The sequence below is a fragment of the Chanodichthys erythropterus genome, chromosome 17 (genome assembly GCF_024489055.1).
Source record: "Chanodichthys erythropterus isolate Z2021 chromosome 17, ASM2448905v1, whole genome shotgun sequence".
NCBI lineage: Eukaryota > Metazoa > Chordata > Actinopteri > Cypriniformes > Xenocyprididae > Chanodichthys > Chanodichthys erythropterus.
In genome coordinates this window covers 38,657,749-38,673,620 of record NC_090237.1, presented here as the reverse complement: position 1 = coordinate 38,673,620, position 15,872 = coordinate 38,657,749, and the positions used below count along the sequence as shown (strand labels likewise).

Genomic DNA, 15,872 nt, shown 5'->3' with positions numbered 1-15,872 from the left:
GCCCATGATGTTTCCAACATTATAAAAGGCATTACACAAGGGCAGCCAGTATTAACGTCTGGATCTGTGCACAGCTGAATCATCAGACTAGGTAAGCAAGCAAGAACAATAGTGAAAAATGGCAGATGGAGCAATAATAACTGACATGATCCATGATAACATGATATTTTTAGTGATATTTGTGAATTGACTTTCTAAATGTTTCGTTAGCATGTTGCTAATGTACTGTTAAATGTGGTTAAAGTTACCATCGTTTCTTACTGTATTCAAGGAGACAAGAGCCGTCGCTATTTTCATTTTTAAACACTTGCAGTCTGTATAATGCATAAACACAACTTCATTCTTTATAAATCTCTCCAACAGTGTGTAATGTTAGCTTTAGCCACAGAGCACTATCAAACTCATTCAGAATCAAATGTAAACATCCAAATAAACACTGTACTTAGACATGCTGCATGACAAACACTTTGTAAAGATCCATTTTGAGGGTTATATTAGCTGTGTGAACTTTGTTTATGATGTTTAAGGTAGTCGCGAGCTCGGGGGCGGGGAGCGTGAGGAATTAAAGGTGCCTCAGCCTGAATCGGTGCATAGTTAATGATGCCCCAAAACAGGCAGTTAAAAAAATTAATAAAAAAAAATCTATGGGGTATTTTGAGCTGAAACTTCACAGACACATTCAGGGGACACCTTAGACTTATATTACATCTTGTAAAAAAAAAAGTTCGGTGGCACCTTTAAGTGCTCCTGTGAAGTTCACTTAATTTTTAGAATTTAGTTTTAATTTTACGTTAGCTCTGCGCTTAATCTGACTCCAAATTCAAATGATATTAAATTTAGATTGTGTTTCTAAACTATTTGTTATGTATTCATTGAGATATTTGATTATTCTGGGTATCCCATACTTTCAATTATTCGTTCATTAAGGACCCGATGCCGTACAGCTGGGACAGTCTGAAAATATATCATATCACAATTACAGTGACCAAAATTATCACATGTCCCACCCGCAAATTACGACTGTGCTTGTATGCTTAGCTGTCTCATTGTAGTGTTTTTCCAATGTTCCTGAGTTCCAGTGTGTTTTGTTTTGAATAATTAAAGACTACTTTTTCAGTTAGATCCTCAACTCTTCCCTGCCTGCACATGACAGGTATTGATTGTATTTCTGTATTTGTTTTCACCCTTTTGATATTATTGTTGTATAGAATACTATATATTGTTTGAAAACAGGCATTATTTTTGTACATTTGTTTTGTGCCACTCTGGGTGCAAAAATCACAGTCTTCACTTTTTAAACCATGTCTCAATTCCTTATACCAGGAGTGTCCAATCCTGCTCCTGGAGGGCCACTATCCTGGAGAGCGCTTCCCAAACAACAATATAACTCGCTGCTGAACTACCATAGTACGACGCATCATTGAACAAATCAACTAGCTAGTTACGACTGTTTCCCGAAACTTAATGTCAGCTTGCTTATTTTGCTCAAGATAATGATTTATTAAGTCGCTCCAACCACACAAGTTTGCAGTTTGTGAATGTTCGTTTGAACTATGGATTCGGGAAACACCAAATTTTTGAACTATGTAAGTAACAACGAAACTTGCAATGTTAGTTGACTAGCGATGCTTTTGGGAAACACACCCCTGCATAGTTTATGCTGTGTTCAAGTCATGTCATATTTACCGTAATTACTAGATGACAACCCAGGATGTAAACATCCTCAGACTCACAATTATACACTTTAATGGCAACACTGTTAACCCCTTAGCATTCCTGTAAAATATGCCTAAAACAGCTAAAATACCAAAAGTATTTTGCATGCTGTTCTTGAACCATTTGGAGTATTTTCATGGTTTTGGTATCTCTTGAAAGGTATGTGTACAGCGGGTGGTACAGTGCAACGCTAACAGGTTCAGCTCAAAATACCCCACAGATCATTTATTATATCTTGCCCCTATGTGGGTGTGAGCAAAAAACACACCGTTTTTGTGTGTGTCCCTTTAAATGCAAATGAGCTGCTGCTCCCCGCCCTCTTTCCAGAAAACAAAGCTGGAGAATCTCACGCAGCCAAAATGAGGATTGTCAGTAACGGTGTTCAGCCTTACATTGTTCAAACCGGAGTCGACACTGATGGAGAGACTCAGGAAGAAGTTACAACTTTTGGACGTTTCTGAATGGTTAGTGGATACATTGATGTAGTTGCTGTGGAGTTGATTCAACTCATCCACTAGCATGTGCCGTCATGTTCATCTTTTGTGCAAATCCAGCGTTGAATGTGTGAAGCAGTCCGGCGTAAAATGACAAAATTGCAGCATCACTTTCTACTAACACCCAAACATTTGCCATGTCATTAGAAGTGGTACAACGCTGTTGCTTCCAAAAACAAAATGGTCGGTGGAAAGATTAAGATTAAGGGACAGTAATATTAGAATAAGATCCCCTTCTTACGTCAATAGGGGAGAGAAATCCGAGCGGCTTGTTTTTTCACATGCTTGCAGAGAAAGTCTTACCAAGACAAAGTTGCTAGGTTGTCCTTTTTCCTGTCTTCTGGGTTGGTAGATGCACCGGGGACCCGATTATAGCACTTAAACATGGAAAAAGTCAGATTTTCATGATATGTCCCCTTTAATTAAACACAACTGAACCAGCTATTCAAGGTCTTCAAGATTACTAGTAGACTTCCAGACCAGCGTGTTGGGACAGGTTGGAGCCGAACTCTGCAGGACACTGGCCCTCTCCAGGAACTCTAGCCAGGAACATTTTTTTGTTGGCAAAGCCTATTTTTATTTTTGTCACATGCTGAGTGTACATTTTGCAGCCTGCATGAGTAATTGGAGCAAATGTGTTGAGTTTGATACCTCAAGCTTCAAGGAAGAACTTTTGTCCCCCAGCAAAGTTACTGTTGGTTTGGATTTGTCGGTACGCATTCACTGTGATGAAACTCTGGGTTACTTGAAGTGTATTTAGTGAGACAGGGCTGTTCGCTTTGGGAAGCGAAACAAGGCTTCAAGTGTTCTGCTGTTAGCCTGAATTCACAAGGTGGCCATTCTCTGAACTTCTCCCACTCACACAGAGTTTGCACATAAAAGAGAACGCTATAGATCTCAATTGTAAAGCTTTTCTGCATTTCCTACTCATCAGTTTTTCAGAGGCACAAATCTGCTAATTAGGTTGGCCTTAATTATGCTAACAGCACCATGTCAAGAGCTCCTGTCTCCAATTCCCTTTGATGGCCAGTCACTTAATACAGTGGCACCTAACTGACTTTGGAAGCACTTAAATGCCCCGTTGTAAGGATGCACTAGAGTAGATTGCATTGCAATCACAGAGAAGACATGCTAAGTTATTCATCAGCTTTGCAGTGAATCGCGCTGCACAAAGTAGGCTGCAATTGTTTCAAAGTACCGTGACTGATTCCAAAAGGGTTCATTCAGCTGAGGTCAATTACATAAAGACTGAATCATTGTTTGGAAGCGAAAACCTTTATGTGGTGGCTGGGCTCTAATATGCATGAATAAATATTTATGCTCATGATTAGATGCTTTCATTTACATGATTGCAGCCAGTGCCTGCTTCTAATGCTGTATGTGCCAGAAATGTGCTTCTGAGACACATTTTAACATTCACTGTACATTAGTATATGGAATCATTGTATGCAAATGTGATATCATGAATGTCTTTTTTATTTTAATCCTTTAAAAAGATTTAAAGGTTTTCTACAAATGGATGCATCATAGGGAACAAATGACACTTTTACAGAACGATTACAGAAACAATGAAAATTTGTAGAAGAATACCACGTTTATTATCTATCATGTCTCAAATACTGCATTGCAACAAGGTTTTCTCAGAACAGAGCGAGGTAATCAAGACATCCTCTGTGGGAAATGCCAAAACAAGAAGAGAGCGGGAGAGAGAAGGGAAACAGACTTCAGAAGCAATGATGCAGAAGTCTTTGAAAGACAAACAGTGGCCTGTGTAAGTCACCCCAGAGAAACAGTCTGCTTGACCCTGACATCAATCCACCACTTGTGAATGGCAAATGAAAACCTCAGTAACACAAGCAGGTCTAGGAAAGATAACACTGGTCTGGAGACCCAAACAAAAACAAAAGGGTTATGTTATCGCCCTCTCATATCACGACAGCTTTGTGTGACTTACTGAGGGTGACCCTAATTTATTCAGGAGCTGCCATCCATGACTGACACACAGCCAGAAAAACACGAGAAAGAAAAATCGCACATTTCTCCTAATTTGAGAATTTTTACGCAGTATACCAATCAACACTTGAAGTACAGTATATGGACTATAACAAAAAAAATGGCAATACCGTTATCGATACTGATGTGTAAAATATTGATCCACAAAAATAATTTATAAAATAATCCGATTGAAGAATACTGCAAAATAATAGAATAATGCTTTTTAAAGTAAAAAAAAATGTCTGTATGACAATGTTTGCATGCAGTTGACATCACCGCAGGGCTCATATGATTATGTCACATGTCCCAGTCCTCTTGACATGCCAGCCAGTGAATCTTCATCTTCAGCAGATATGACCTTTGTAGAGTAACAGATTGAATTTGTGGCTTCTCTCTGAGCAGAAAGCTGGTCCAAAACAGCAGTATGTAAACAGCCTTGCTTGCAATGGGTTGACCCTGAGGTCAAACAGTAGTGACCCTTCGAACTGTCTTCTTTGCTTCCTTGCAGTACAAGTTCGAAACATCTTCCTCTTTCTGATTTTGATAGCTGAAAATGACAATATCAGGAACCTGTTGAGGAACAATATTTGATGAATGAGCGTACTATTTCAAAATTACTGACTATTGCAAAATACATTTTTTAATGTTATTTATATGTCTGTGTCATGTTTTTAATATGCTTTAAGACAAACCATGTGCAAATTCACCAGTCAGAGTATTTTCTCTTTAAAACTGCAAAGACAGTTTCAAAAACACGGTTTGAAATCACTGGTGTTTCTATAACGTCACAAACTACCTTGTAACCAATCACGTCAACGTGCTGGCAGGCTTCAGCATATCATTAACCATGACCGTTTACCTCAGTAAGTTGACCGAGTGGATCTCTGAGCTGGCATAAGTGAGTAGAGGCGGGGCTAATTTGCATATTCATAGATCATATATTAAATGAAGCAAGGGTGTAGAGTTACATTAAAGCTATTTTAAGTCATGAAGAAATTTTTCACAAGAAAAAACTTTTTTAAAAATATAATTCTACCAAAATTGTGCATTTATTGAAATTTATCATCCTGAAATTGTGGTCCCCCAATGTCTATGATTGTTATGGCCCTAGTAGTTTCAGCCTGAGGTGAGAAAATATGGAAATTTCCCGGAAACTTTCCACGGAAACTTAACCTGGGGAATTTTGGAAAAATTCCAATTTGGAAACTTAACAGGAATATATGTGAATTTATGGGAATTAATTGGAGATTTTGGGAAATGTATATAAATGTATAATGTTTATATAAAATGTATCATATACAAACAAATATAAACATTTGTTTGGTCATAACATGAAATAACATCTTGGGTTACGAGTGTAACCCTTGTTCCCTGAGTAAGGGAACGAGACGCTACGTCAGTGACGTGATGGGAATCCTCTGCATTTTTGTGTTCGTGAAGCACTATTGTATCTAACCAATGAGAGAACGCGACGTCAGAGGCGGGTGACGTCACGAACCGGAACCTATAAAGCATGCCCGGAAACAAAGAACGCTAGCTTCTGTGACATGTCTGAAGTAAGCGCTCCAGGCATGCTGGAGGTACGGCAACGTGACGTAGCGTCTCGTTCCCTTACTCAGGGAACAAGGGTTACACTCGTAACCCAAGACGTTCCCTTTCGTGGGAACTATCGACGCTACGTCAGTGACGTGATGGGAACGCTGTCCCAACTACGCCGTGCCTCCGAGTGCCTGGCTACTATCTTGTAAAACCAAAGCACCCGGAGTTCTACTCACATTCGAAGTTGTAAAAGGAGGAAGATGGAAGGCCTAAAGTACGATGGAACCTGGGACTTTGGTGGGGACCTTAGACATATAGCCTGGTCTAGTGTGCAGGAACGCTTTGACCATTCCAGGTGCAAATTCCAAACACAAAGAAGCAGCTGAAAGTGCTTGAAGATCTCCTATTCTTTTAAGAGATGAAATAGCCAGTAGAAATATGGTCTTTAAAGGTGAGGAATTTCTCTGAAACTTCCTCTAGTGGTTCGAAGGGAGCCTCGGCTAACCCTTCTAATACCACGGCCGAGTCCCAGGCCAACGTCCTTGTAGGTACTGAAGGCCCCAGCCTCAGAGTACCACGGAGGAAGCGTATAAACAAGGGGGTCTCGACCTACCGAGGAATCCCCCAGAGGACTATGGCCAAAAATGGCCGCATACACTTCCTCGTGGAGGGAGCTCTGGAGTGGAGTATGGTCTCCACAACCTCAGTTGGGAGAGCAGCATCTATGAGCCTGGCCCCCTCAGAGGCCAGGCCCACAGTCTCCATAGCTCTGGGCATGGATGAATTATCATGCTGCCCGCTTGAGACAGGAGGTCCTGCCTGAGAGGAAGCTCCATCAGGGAGCCATCTAGAAGTGGCACTAGGTCTGAGAACCATATTTTGGTTGGCCAGTACAGGGCTATCAATATTAGACTGACCCCTTCCTGGCGTATTTACTCCAGAACTCCCGGGAGCAGAGCGAACGGGGAAATGCATACAGACGCAGCCTCGGCCACGTCTGTACCATGGCATCCAGACCCAGTGGTGCTGAATGAGATAGGGAGAACCACAGTGGACACTGGGTCGATTCCCCTGAAGCAAATAGGTCGATTTCAGCTCGACCAAAGTTTTCCAAAGTGAGCTCCACACCTCAGTATGGAGACTCCATTCCCCGGGCCTCGGCCCCTGCCTCGACAGGGCGTCTGCTCCCACATTTTAATGCCCTCAGGTCTGGGAAGAAGTATTTTACTGCAAGAAATACCGCCATCATTTCCAGCCGATTTAAGTGCCAGGAACTGATGGTCCTCCCAGAGACCCTGAGCTGAGCGACCACTCATGATCGCCCCCCAGCCCATGAGAGAAACATCCGTCGTAAGCATTACGCGACGACGAGAAGTCCCACACATGGGTTCTGGGACAGGAACCAAGGCTTTTTCCACATGACCAGAGCACGAAGGCATCGCCGCGTGACTTTTGATCTTGCGAAAAGGATTTCCCCTCGGAGAAAACCCCTTGGTCCTGAGCCACCACTGTAAGAGTCTCATGTGCAGAAGGCCAAAAGTTATCACGTTGGACGCAGCCGCCATAAGACCCAACAGTCTCTGAAACTTTTACAGTGAATGACTGGTCAAGAGAGACCACCGTCGTGTTGTCCGTACGGACCAACACGTGGTGGCCCCTCAGGTCTGGGAGGAAGTGTTTCAGTTCTAGAGACACCGCCATCATCTCCAGCCGATTTATGTGCCAGGAGAGCTGATGGTCCTCCCTTAGACCCTGAGCCGAGCGACCATTCATGATCGCCCCCCCAGACCGTGAGGGAAGCATCTGTCGTAAGCATTACGCGACGACGAGGAGTTCCCAGCACGGGTCCCTGGGACAGGAACCAAGGCTTTTTCCACATGACCAGAGCACGAAGGCATCGCCGTGTGACTTTGATCATGTGAAAAGGATCTCCCCTCAGGGAAAACCCCTTGGTCCTGAGCCACCACTGTAAGGGTATCATGTGCAGAAGGCCAATAGTAATAACGTTGGACGCAGCTGCCATCAGACCCAACAGTCTCTGAAACTGTTTTACAGTGAGTGACTGGCCTAACTTCACCCCATTCACGGCTCCGAGAATGGAATTCACACGAGCAGGAGACAGCTGCGCCTGCATCGTGGTAGAATCCCAGATTACTCCTAGATAGTTTGCAATCTGACTCGGAACCAGCACACTCTTTTTGGCATTGAGCCTCAGCCCAAGCTTTTTCATGTGCGACAGAACAACATCTCGATGTTGAACTGCCAACTGTTCTGTTTGAGCTAATATCAACCAATCGTCGATATAGTTCAGCACGCAGATGCCCTGGAGTCTCAGCGGAGCCAGAGCTGCATCCACGCACTTCATGAACGTGCGGGGTGATAATGATAGGCTGAAAGGAAGAACCCTGTATTGGTAAGCTTTGTCCCCGAAAGCAAACCTGAGGAACTTCCTATGAGAAGGATGGATGGATACATGAAAGTTAGCATCTTTCAGGTCTATCACAACAAACCAGCTCCTCTGACCTGATCTGTCCCTTCTTTGGAACAATGAAGTATAGGTTGTGAAACCCTGACAGCTTGCTGGGAGGAGAACCCCTTCTATAGCTCCTTTTTGCAAGAGCGTCATAACCTCCTGTTCCATTACCAGAGACTGCTCGGGGCCACCACTGTGGGAAGGACCCCATTAAACTGGGGCGGGCGAGACCCGAATTTGTAACCCTTTTCTATTGTGAGCAGCACCCATTTTGAAATATTTGGGAGAAGTTTTCATTCTGCCTTATTTACAAAGGGAACCAGTCTCTCGAGACTGGCCTCTGGTGTTTTTTTTTTTTTTTTTAACACTTGACTCGGCACCCTGAAGCGGCGAACCGGCAAGGAACAGCCGAATCAAATGATGACCGGCCCTCCTCGGAGGATCGGTGGAGACCGCTGCGCCCTGAAACACACTGGGTGGCAGGGTTAGCAGAACGGCCCCCTGAGGGCGCCAAAGAGGGATGAGTACCAAGTATTTTAATACCCAACCCTCTCTGGAGGGGACTGCCCTCCAATGTCCCGCGCCACTGGCATCAGGACTTCTTCGAAGCCTTCTTGGAAGTAATTACAGTCCGCAGATCTGTGTTACCCCACAAAGACTTCGGCTGTGTCGCCTGTCCCTGTCCCCAAGCTTTCTGCGGGGGACCAAGGGTGGCGACGCTTTCTTTTAAATTCCTCAGAATTTAATGTATTCAATATTTCATTTAATCCTCAAATTAAATGCAGCCAGTTCTTATATAAATATATATATTTTTGAACAGACTGAATATATTTACAATACAAAAAAGAATTATAGCTCGTAATAATTCGCAAGGCATTTAGGGAAAGAGAGAAAGGGAAACTCCCGTCTGCTCAGATCCCTTAATATATAAATATATATACACATATACATACACACACATGCATAATTACGGACACGTGATACATGCGCAGCCTCGGCAAACGCAAGACCCGAGCCGTATATTCATTCTTGCAGACTTAATCTACGCGCTGCCTCGGCAACGCGAGATACGAGCCATATATTCTTTAATTAAAACCCAATCCACGCGCTGCCTCGGCAAGCGCGAGATCCGAGCTTAGACTTTTATTCCCTCGAGAATAAAGCCAACAGGAGTGGAGCTACAAAACTCCCGCTAGTGCATACTTCCTCATGGGCTGGAGATGAGGATGACGGTCCCTCATCACCACCCTCGACACCTTCAACATCAACCTCCTCGGAGGAAGATATATTCAGTGTCGGTGCCTCCCTTTGCGGGGAAGAAACCGCAGCGCGTGCTTCCACCACCAAAGGAGAGACACTAGATCTAGCAGGTAAGGGAAGCGATAAGGCAGAGCCCGTCTCTCCCCCCTCTGCTAGATCCATTTGTGAACCCCACGAGTGCAGCCTTCGCTGTGCCTCGGCAGCAGCGGGACCAGACCCGCGGGGAACACTCGCCGCGGCGCCCTCCTCAAAGAGCGCCCGGCGTGAGCGCAGCGCCCTGAGAGTGAGCCGCTCACAGTGCACACAGACAGCCCCCTCAAGAGCTGCCTGTGCGTGCTCAACTCCCAGGCATTTCACACACATCTCGTGTGTATCTCCCTCCACGATGAATCGCGGGCAAGGAGGTGCACACTTAGTGAAACGCTGGCTTTTCTCCGTCATTTTATATATATATATATATATATGTCTATTATGTGTCTTATTTCACTTGTTTAGAAACTCTTGTCCTCAGACAAAGATATCACTTTCTGGCGAGATGGTAGACAGACAACAGTAAATAAGACAGACAAGATACAAATAGCGCTTACTGAAGACAACAGAAGCTAGCGTTCTTTGTTTCGGGCATGCTTTATAGGTTCCGGTTCGTGACATCACCCGCCTCTGACGTCGCGTTCTCTCATTGGTTAGATACAATAGTGCTTCACGAACACAAAAATGCAGAGGATTCCCATCACGTCACTGACGTAGCGTCGATAGTTCCCACGAAAGGGAACAGTTATTTCTTTTTAGCATTTAATTAATTTGAATTTAGTAAATATGTAAAATAAATATCTTTTTATTGCAGCTATTGTTATGTAATATTTCAGTGTCACATGATCCTTCAGAAATCATTCTAATATGCTGATTTGATACTCAGTTATTATCAGTGTTGGAAACAGTTGTGCTGCTTAATGTATTTTGGAACCTGTAACACTATTTTCAGGATTCACTGATTAATAAAAAGTTCAAAAGAACAGCATTTATTCAAATAACAATATCACTTTAATATCACTTTTTATCAATTTCACACATAGTTGCTGAATAAAAGTATTACAAAATTATTGACCCCACAATTTTGAATGGTAGTGTATATTTCTATTTTAAATAAATGCTGTTCTTTTGTATTCATCAAAGAATCCTGAAAAAAGTATCACAGGTTATTAAAAAATATGAAGCAGCACAACTGTTTCCAACATTGATAATTGAGTATCAAATCAACATATTAGAATGATTTCTGAAGGATCATGTGACACTGAAGACTGGAGAAATGATGCTGAAAATCCAGCTTTGCATCACAGAAATAAATTATATTTTAATGTATATTAATATAGAAAACCATTATTTTAAATTGTAGTTATATTTTACAATATTACAGTTTTTTTTCTGTATTTTTGATCAAATGTGCATGTTATGGACTGGGGGAATGCACAGTGCATGCAGGGGGTGTGTCCTCAATAGCCCTGCAGTCAGTAGTGTGCTGTGTGAATGTGACTGAGGAATATGCAGGGTAAAAATTCAACTGAAATTGCATTAAATCTGGTTGTTTTAACCAAAATTATGCTGTAAGATGTTTTTTTCCAACTACATTTAAGTACCCTGCAATTTTGCAAATTCTCTGTTTATTCCCATTAATTTCCATGTAATGTTTCCAGCTTTGAAAATTCTCATAAATTTGCAACCCTATCCAACAGTAACCATTTCAAATAAAATGCTTAAACATTAAAAGGTTGAAAATGACCCAGCATCAAATTAGCATTAATCAGGAAAACTTTGCATTATGAATTATTTAAACATAATGGGTTATGGAGGTGAAGCTCATTACACAGTGTTTAAATGTTTGACTGAATATTCCTCCACACAGTAATAGAGACATCAGCGTTTTCCCAAGGTATGGGGCAGAAGACTTTACACTGAGGTGTCAGAAAACCCATCACTAGTTGTGAATAATGCAGAGGCAGTAATTCTCTCTCCTCTTACCCGTGGAGGGCTGATGATGTGTATCGTGCTGTCAGCTCTATTCCTGAGGTCACTGTGTCCTGAACCTGCGGGTGAAGAGCAGTTGTGTGTGACTTTACATTGCCTAAAATCTTACAGACAGAACTTACACTGTCCAATGAGCTCTTACTGCGGGACAAATATACAAACATCATATTATGTATGCTTGTCTCTTATCCAGTAAAATATCTAAAGCAAGATATATTTACATATTAAGATGTAAAACAAGTGAGGCTTGTTTTGTGGTCTTTTTAAGAAATCTTTTAAGAATAGCAGAGAAATTTTTTTTTCGCTGGCATTTTTACACTTGTTTTATACGGAAGAGGATTAGGGCCAAGCAATAATAAAAAAATAAAACCATCTTGAGCTCAAAGTTGTTAAATTTCAAGAAAAAAGTTGAGATAAAATGTTAAGAATAAAGTCATTCAATTACAAGAAAAAAGTCGTTAAATTATGAGTTTGTTCTCGTAATTTAACAGATTTGTTCTCATAATTTAACGACTTTGTTCTCGTAATTTAACAAGTTTTTTCTCGTAATTTAATGACTTTATTCTTAACATTTTATCTAGATTTTTTTCTCACATTTTATCTCGACTTTTTTCTCGAAATTTAACACTTTTTTCTCGTAATTTAATGAGTTTATTCTCAACATTTTATCTCGACCTTTTTCTCGTAATTTTATGAGTTTATTCTCAACATTTTATCTCGACTTTTTTCTCGAAATTTAACACGTTTTTTCTCGTAATTTAATGAGTTTATTCTCAACATTTTATCTCGACCTTTTTCTCGTAATTTTATGAGTTTATTCTCAACATTTTATCTCGACTTTTTTCTCGAAATTTAACACGTTTTTTCTCGTAATTTAATGAGTTTATTCTCAACATTTTATCTCGACTTTTTTCTCAACATTTTATCTCAACTTTTTTCTCGAAATTTAACACGTTTTTTCTCGTAATTTAATGAGTTTATTCTCAACATTTTATCTGGACTTTTTTCTCGTAATTTAATGAGTTTATTCTCATCATTTTATCTTGACTTTTTTCTCGAAATTTAACACGTTTTTTCTCGTAATTTAATGAGTTTATTCTCAACATTTTATCTCAACTTTTTTCTCGAAATTTAACACATTTTTTCTCGTAATTTAACGAGTTTATTCTCAACATTTTATCTCGACTTTTCTCGAAATTTAACACGTTTTTCCTCGTAATTTAATTACTTTATTCTCAACATTTTATCTCGAATTTTTTCTCAACATTCTATCTCGACCTTTTTCTCGAAATTTAACAAGTTTTTCCCTTAATTTAACGAGTTTATTTTCTACATTTTATCTCGACCTTTTTCTCGTAATTTAACGAGTTTATTCTCAACATTTTATCTCGACTTTTTTCTCGAAATTTAACACATTTTTTCTCGTAATTTAATGAGTTTATTCTCAACATTTTATCTCGACTTTTTTCTCGAAATTTAACACTTTTTTCTCGTAATTTAATGAGTTTATTCTCAACATTTTATCTCGACCTTTTTCTCGTAATTTTATGAGTTTATTCTCAACATTTTATCTCGACTTTTTTCTTGAAATTTAACACGTTTTTTCTCGTAATTTAATGAGTTTATTCTCAACATTTTATCTCGACCTTTTTCTCGTAATTTAATGAGTTTATTCTCAACATTTTATCTCGACCTTTTTCTCGTAATTTTATGAGTTTATTCTCAACATTTTATCTCGACTTTTTTCTCGTAATTTTATGAGTTTATTCTCAACATTTTATCTCGACCTTTTTCTCGTAATTTTATGAGTTTATTCTCAACATTTTATCTCGACTTTTTTCTCGAAATTTAACACGTTTTTTCTCGTAATTTAATGAGTTTATTCTCAACATTTTATCTCGACTTTTTTCTCAACATTTTATCTCAACTTTTTTCTCGAAATTTAACACGTTTTTTCTCGTAATTTAATGAGTTTATTCTCAACATTTTATCTGGACTTTTTTCTCGTAATTTAATGAGTTTATTCTCATCATTTTATCTTGACTTTTTCTTGAAATTTAACACGTTTTTTCTCGTAATTTAATGAGTTTATTCTCAACATTTTATCTCGACTTTTTTCTCAACATTTTATCTCGACTTTTTTCTCGAAATTTAACGATTTTTTTCTCGTAATTTAATGAGTTTATTCTTAACATTTTATCTCAACCTTTTTCTCGAAATTTAACAAGTTTTTCCCTTAATTTTTACGAGTTTATTTTCTTCATTTTATCTCGACCTTTATCTCGAAATTTAACGAGTTTATTCTCAACATTTTATCTTGCCTTTTTTCTTGTAATTTAACACGTTTTTTCTCGTAATTTAATTACTTTATTCTCAACATTTTATCTCGACTTTTTTCTCGTAATTTAACGAGTTTATTCTCAACATTTTATCTCGACCTTTTTCTCGTAATTTTATGAGTTTATTCTCAACATTTTATCTCGACTTTTTTCTCGAAATTTAACACGTTTTTTCTCGTAATTTAATGAGTTTATTCTCAACATTTTATCTCGACTTTTTTCTCAACATTTTATCTCGACTTTTTTCTCGAAATTTAACACGTTTTTTCTCGTAATTTAATGAGTTTATTCTCAACATTTTATCTGGACTTTTTTCTCGTAATTTAACACTTTTTTCTCGTAATTTAATGAGTTTATTCTCAACATTTTATCTTGCCTTTTTTCTTGTAATTTAACACGTTTTTTCTCGTAATTTAATTACTTTATTCTCAACATTTTATCTCGACTTTTTTCTCGTAATTTAACGAGTTTATTCTCAACATTTTATCTCGACCTTTTTCTCGTAATTTTATGAGTTTATTCTCAACATTTTATCTCGACTTTTTTCTCGAAATTTAACACGTTTTTTCTCGTAATTTAATGAGTTTATTCTCAACATTTTATCTCGACTTTTTTCTCAACATTTTATCTCGACTTTTTTCTCGAAATTTAACACGTTTTTTCTCGTAATTTAATGAGTTTATTCTCAACATTTTATCTGGACTTTTTTCTCGTAATTTAATGAGTTTATTCTCATCATTTTATCTTGACTTTTTTCTCGAAATTTAACACGTTTTTTCTCGTAATTTAATGAGTTTATTCTCAACATTTTATCTCGACTTTTTTCTCAACATTTTATCTCGACTTTTTTCTCGAAATTTAACGATTTTTTTCTCGTAATTTAATGAGTTTATTCTTAACATTTTATCTCGACCTTTTTCTCGAAATTTAACAAGTTTTTCCCTTAATTTTTACGAGTTTATTTTCTTCATTTTATCTCGACCTTTATCTCGAAATTTAACGAGTTTATTCTCAACATTTTATCTTGCCTTTTTTCTTGTAATTTAACACGTTTTTTCTCGTAATTTAATTACTTTATTCTCAACATTTTATCTCGACTTTTTTCTCGTAATTTAACGAGTTTATTCTCAACATTTTATCTCGACTTTTTTCTCGTAATTTAACGAGTTTATTCTCAACATTTTATCTCGACTTTTTTCTCGTAATTTAACAAGTTTATTCTCAACATTTTATCTAGACTTTTTTTCCTCAAAATTTAACGAGTTTATTCTCAACATTTTATCTTGCCTTTTTTCTTGTAATTTAACACGTTTTTTCTCGTAATTTAATTACTTTATTCTCAACATTTTATCTCGACTTTTTTCTCGTAATTTAACGAGTTTATTCTCAACATTTTATCTCGACTTTTTTCTCGTAATTTAACGAGTTTATTCTCAACATTTTATTTAGACTTTTTTTCTCGAAATTTAACAAGGTTTTTCTCGTAATTTAACAACTTTAATCTCGAGATTGTTTTATTTTTTTATTATTGCTTGGCCCTAATCCTCTACCGTAGTTTTAAGTGGAAACCTGACTAAATATATTGTTATTTTATTTCAGTAAAAATTTATTTAATTTCAAGTAATGAAAATGTTTTTACAGCTTTAGTTAAAGTTTAGTTAAAATGCCCCTAATATGCTATTTTAAAGGTTCCTAATTTTGTTTTGTTGTCTCCTACAACAGGTTTTCATGCAACCAGGTCAAAAAACACTAATTTGCTCATAATATTTTGCAGAATCAGCTCTTTTCTCACAGTGTCTGAAATGGTTTGATCAACGATTCTGTCTCTCTAAACCCCGGTCAGATGACCCAGTCTGTTGTGATTGGTCAGAATCCAAAATCGCATTACCAAATCTGAATTTCAGCTCTGGATCTTCCTCAGCACTTGACACACAGTGATCCGAACACTAATGATGGCATCAGTTTTACCGTATCAATTCCAGTGTAAGTCCTCATCCTTTGAAAGTGCATGTAAAGTGAATTTGTTTCACAGCA

General features: G+C 38.4%; 1 protein-coding gene across 2 annotated transcripts in view; it reads right to left on the bottom strand.

Moving 5' to 3' along the window:
- Positions 1 to 3,677: 3,677 nt before the first annotated feature.
- igsf5b (immunoglobulin superfamily, member 5b) overlaps positions 3,678 to 15,872 on the bottom strand; it is a 58,630-nt gene continuing 46,435 nt past the window's right edge. For both annotated transcript variants that reach the window (XM_067366160.1, XM_067366159.1), the window contains exons 8-9: positions 11,494 to 11,558; positions 3,678 to 4,775 (exon numbers count right to left, since the gene is read on the bottom strand). In XM_067366160.1, the coding sequence (XP_067222261.1) occupies positions 4,668 to 4,775; positions 11,494 to 11,558 (173 nt within the window). In that variant the 3' untranslated portion in view covers positions 3,678 to 4,667. The remainder of the gene's footprint in view (positions 4,776 to 11,493; positions 11,559 to 15,872) is intronic.